This window comes from Bicyclus anynana, chromosome 10 (genome assembly GCF_947172395.1).
Source record: "Bicyclus anynana chromosome 10, ilBicAnyn1.1, whole genome shotgun sequence".
NCBI classification, from domain to species: domain Eukaryota; kingdom Metazoa; phylum Arthropoda; class Insecta; order Lepidoptera; family Nymphalidae; genus Bicyclus; species Bicyclus anynana.
This window is the reverse complement of record NC_069092.1, coordinates 6,702,544-6,707,997: the sequence shown is the minus strand read 5'-3', so window position 1 is coordinate 6,707,997 and position 5,454 is coordinate 6,702,544. Positions and strand designations below refer to the sequence as shown.

The following is a 5,454-nucleotide window of genomic DNA, read 5'->3' as shown; positions in this document are numbered from 1 at the left end:
CTAGTCTTAAGATAGGTAACCTATAAAATTAATTATTTTGTACCTACCTCCCTATACCTACTTACCTGAAAATGAAATTGCGGCGCGATATATAAAATTGCGCCTGCTGAGCGAATATTCTGTAGCGCTTCGCCGCTCTGCTGCAGTGTCGCCCTAATGTGACTTCAGCTTTATGTTTTACATCCATTTTACACCACATAATTGTTTCCTTAGCAACCGTCAATGACGAAGAGACACTGGATGGCAACCGTATCATAGCCTAACAAACTTGCCATTACTGTCATAATGTTCACGAAGTTTTTGTAGTTTACACGGTGTTTGTTTTTAAAATCAGATTATTTAGTGCCTTATTAGCAATATTTATTAACGTTAAACATGGATTCAGAAAATACCATAGGTATCTCTCCAAACCTTGAGTGCATAACGGGTGCAGTTGCGTGCCAATGTGAACTAGGTCGTGAGAAATTGCTGACGGCTCCGCCCTATAACCGCTCGACAGTGGATGAGGATGCCAGCTCTCGGCTCCAAACAGCGCCGTGTGCTAGAGATCTCGAACAGTACAAATGCCCAGTCAGCCATATCCTCGTTAATTTCAAATCACCTTTATCCCCTAACGATGTGTTCAACAAAGTCTTCCCGTCTAATACCCCAATTAAGCAAGTTAAACGGAAACTAGCCAAATTGCTTTCAGTTTCCAATAATAACCTTGTATTGGCAAAAAACAGAAACGTGTTGAAAGAAACGAGCCTCGTTTCGGAACTGAAAACCGATGCTCTCGGAAATCTTTCGATCGACGTATTTACAAAAAATTCTGAACAGTTTTCTCTGTCATCTATTCCCAAGGAATCTTATGTTCATGAACTAATACACACAATGATGCCAAAAAAGAAAACTATGCCATTTATTGCGATCAAATTTAGAATAAGAAATCAGAATCGAGTTTTCACTCGTTCATACCATTCCATTTTAAAAGTACATGAAGTTAAGAAGAATTTAGCGGGTGTGTTCTCGATTGACCCCGAAAACTTAGTACTCTTGAGACAAGAACGTCCTTTAAACGACCGTATGGCGTTATTAGATCTTGATTACGATAAGTATGGGATCGTTGAGGTGGAACTTCTGACTAAAAATAATGATAACCTTAATTTGGAGAGACTATATAAGGAAATGCCATTTAGTGATGTGATGACAGTGGCGGTCCCTTTAGGGAGTACTATTAAATATATTAACGTTGAAATATTTTCAAAACCCATGAAGAAACCTTTTCTTGGTGGTTATAGAAATGTATACACAGGTTAGTAAAACGGAAAACGATATCCTTACCTTTTCTTTTTAGCAATAAACCTTTCCTCTACACACCTAGGTATATATCACATTTGAAGAACATAAAAACAATAAGAAATAGGTTAACCTAGTACTTGTTTATACCCAGAGAGACTAATATTAACTTATTTATTTCAGGTGTAATTTACCACCATGCTTACACACAAACACCGCAGAAGCCTGAAAAGGTTTTACCAGAAAATAAAACCTGTCGAGATACTCAAACAGCTGAAACGCGAGAAAAAATTTACGTAAGTACAAAGTAACAAATTATAACATAGTCTATCTATAGAGGAACAAAATATTACAAGTTTAAAATATCATTTTAATAAAATATCCTTTATTTTAGGACACTAATTATAGCAGAGCCACGCAAATGAATTGTGTTCACGCCTATATTCCAAACGTATCAGACAGAATTATTGTACCGCAACCATATGAAACATACGAACAAATGATAGCAAGGCTGAATCATAACCATTATGCGTCTATAATACAGAGGGCCTTCAGACATCATCAGTTTAGACAGAAAGTCAAAAAATGGCTAAATGAGTGCATGTAAGTATCACTTTGAAATACTAACCGAGACATTGTTGTTGCTTCCTGCAACCAAGTTTCTACAGAAAGAGGAGACGTCTTCAGCACCTAATTCTAGAAATTTCCAGCCATAATAATTGTTAAAAAAAACTTGTTAACTAGGTTTGATTTGATTCTATTATGTAAAAAACTAATGGAAATGATTATGTTGTACGTACCTATACTTTCTAATTTACACAAATAATAATTATTATTGTGATACAGTCACTAAAGCGCATAAAGCTCTTTAAGGGGACTTTGTAGTAAAACTCGCTTGCAACTGAGCATTCCATGATTGTATTATATCTTGTTTTTTTTTTTTATAATAATGAATCGACATACGAATTAATTTATTTCCAGGGAAAGAATTAAAAGAATGGAAGAAGAGAAAAGATTGGAACGCGAAGCAATGGAGAGAAGATTACGAAAGGATCTAGTCACTAAAACATTCCCAAAAACTCGCGAAGATTTTGACCAACTATACGCAATGGTAAAATAATACAATAGGCTGTTTATTGTACCTATAATATGTCCTTTTTTATATTTTAAACGTTTGGTTTCTTGTTCTCAATTACAGGTAGATCGCTGGAAACATGCAGAAATAGCAAGAATATCACAACTGCACTCAAAAGGTCCTAAGATTGCAGAGTTTACTCTTTTATTAGACAAAGAAGTTGAACTTCTACGTTGCATAGAATCTTACAGAGTGAAAGTACGAGAAGACAGTCGCAAGACAAAAGAAAAGAAATTTCTTGAAGAGATATCTAAACCTGTTGCATGGTATGGGCGTGATGGCAAATTGATAACAATGGATACCGTCGAAATTCAAAAGGCAAGAAAACTTAAGGAGTTGTATAATTCATTCATTAGAAACGATGTGGACGTTAAAGAAAGAATAGAGCTTTTAGTTAACATGAAATTTGCTGTACAAGAATTTCGACACCCTTTAGCTGAAGAAATTATAACGCTGCTAGACAGAGAATGTGATCTTCTTGTTCGAAGATGTAACGATTACCAACTTGAATTTTTAAGGCTACGAATAGCTGCCAGTGTCTTTCAGCTAATTAAAACATCAGGTTTAAACTCTGACGTAACGAAGTGCAAAGATATTAGAGATTATCGAAAAATGGAGAACTGCAGACTATATTTCTGTGAAATGTGTCATCAAGTGAAACTTAATACAGAATTTCCACTAAACGCTAAAATGAGCGGATTCCTAGTGTGCACATCCTGCTCCTGGAAAGATGTATCGGAACGTTTATGGATCGACATGACACCATATAAGTTTATTCTAAGGGCCGTTCAACGTGACGAACGAAGAAGAAAATGTTGGGGATCCTTGGCTTTTGTACTTCAAGAGAAAGATATATTTTTTATCGCAGAAAAGTTATGGCATTCTCATTCAGCTATTAGCGAATGTAGTGATATGACTGAACTGAGATTGTGTAGATGGCACGTAAATGAAGATTGGTCCCCATGGAACTGTTTCTTAGTAACAGTTCAAGAAATGAAAGCACACTTGAAGTTAGAACACCCTGAAAGTGTTTACGACGAGGAACTTGTCCAGAAAGTACAAAATAAACATAAGCTGGCCAAAGCTAATTTCGAACAACTTGTAACTGTTAACAAACGTCTAACAGAAAGCGGAGCCTGGCCGAGTGTTCGCGCACCTGCTATTGCTCGTGTAGATGCTGTAGATAGAATATGAAGAAACTTAGATGATTTAACTATCGAAAATGATAATATAAACAAATCATATGATTCTAGCATTTACTCTGTAATAGGTTCGTTATATTATATTGAAAGTAACGTGCTGCATTATTGTGGCAATAATATATTTTGCGGATTGTTGAGATAATGATAATGAAAAAATTACAAAAAATCAAGTAGATAATAAAATATTGCCATATATTGATTGACTATAAAGCAATATATATAATTAAACTAGATTAATTAAAAATGTAAAATCAAATCTACATGTATTACGTAATAGAAGAAGAAATATACTTTATTGTACATTAAAAACAAAAATAAACAATAACTTATAATAACACTTAGAAACTAATGTACAAATGGCGGTCTTATCGCTAAAGAGCGATCTCTTCCAGACAACCACTGTGGAAGAGAAAAAAAAAAAAAAAAACGTAAGCACCGATACGGGTATACGCACACAAAAAATAAGAAAAGTTAAGTAATTTAAATACATAAATATTAAGCAATAATACATAATAATAATACATAGACTATACTTAACTACATCATACATATATACAAAGAAATACATATATACATACATACATACATACATACATACATACATACACACATACATACATACATACATGAAAACCTGCAAAACATAAAAACAAGACGGCATCTAAGGGAAGACAAAAGAAAAATAAATAAACAAAATAATTCAAAAATAATAATAAATAAACATACACATACAAGCGTAATTTGGATTAATAAGTTAAATTAAAAGATCAGGGAGGAAAAAAGTGCATGTTTACCAGCCGTTTGAAAGAGGTTAGAGATTGGGCACGCCGAGTGTCTAAGGGCAATGAATTCCAGAGCCGAGCAGCTTTAACAGAAAAGGATTTAGAATAGAAGGAAGTATTATGAGAAGGAATTTTTAAGATTAGGTTGTCTTCAGAGCGAAGGGAGCGACAGTGAGTATCACTTAGAAAGCTAAAACGCTCTTTTAAATAAATCGGAGTCGTAGGATTAAACAGGACATTATACAAAAAAGACAGAATGTGAGTATTCCTGCGAAGGCGGATCGAGGGCCACTTGAGTTTTTCGCGAAATTCGGAAACATGGTCATATTTGCGAAGTCCAAATATGAATCTTATACAAACATTCTGAATGCGCTCAAGTTTATCCAGTAATTCTTCACTCAAATTTAGATAACAAGTGTCCGCGTAATCGAGAATTGGTAACAGGAGAGATTGTGCAAGCGCAATTTTAGTAGATAAAGGAAGGAAGTTTCGTAACCTACGAAGTGACCCCACGGATGCAAACACCTTCCCACTTACTCTGCTTACCTGAGGGGCCCAAGTGAAATACTTGTCAAAAGTAACTCCGAGATTTTTAACCGTGTCACTAAATGGCACACGCGTTCCATCAAAGATTACGTATGGAATATTATCCCAGTCAATACGTGCAACCAAACTGTGACTGCCTATAATAATAACTTGGGTTTTAGACGGATTGACTTTAAGGCCATAAGCCTTACTCCATTGCACTATACAATCTAAATCTTTATTTATGGCATCTATTGCATTGGGTAAATCAGCCAGTTTGGACTGAGCATATATTTGGAGATCATCTGCATACAGGTGATAGAGCGAGGTAAGTTGAAGAGTAATAGAACTTATAAAAAGAGAAAAAAGAAGAGGAGACAACACGCCACCTTGCGGTACGCCGGCAGAAATTGTGCACCAATCAGACACAGAGTCATTGACTCGCACACGCTGCCGACGTCCGAACAAGTAACTATGAAACCAGTCAATCACATTAGGAGATATGTTGAGAGAAGCTAGTTTGGCTAGTAGA

The 5,454-nt window shown here is 35.4% G+C and overlaps 1 protein-coding gene across 1 annotated transcript; it reads left to right on the top strand.

Moving 5' to 3' along the window:
* Positions 1-375: 375 nt before the first annotated feature.
* On the top strand, positions 376-3,752 carry LOC112049966 (IQ and ubiquitin-like domain-containing protein). The gene is made up of 5 exons (XM_024088041.2): positions 376-1,294; positions 1,462-1,574; positions 1,673-1,881; positions 2,260-2,389; positions 2,477-3,752. Exons 1-5 carry the CDS (start codon positions 376-378, stop codon positions 3,605-3,607), a joined length of 2,502 nt encoding a protein of 833 aa, XP_023943809.1. The 3' UTR covers positions 3,608-3,752.
* Positions 3,753-5,454: the final 1,702 nt, after the last annotated feature.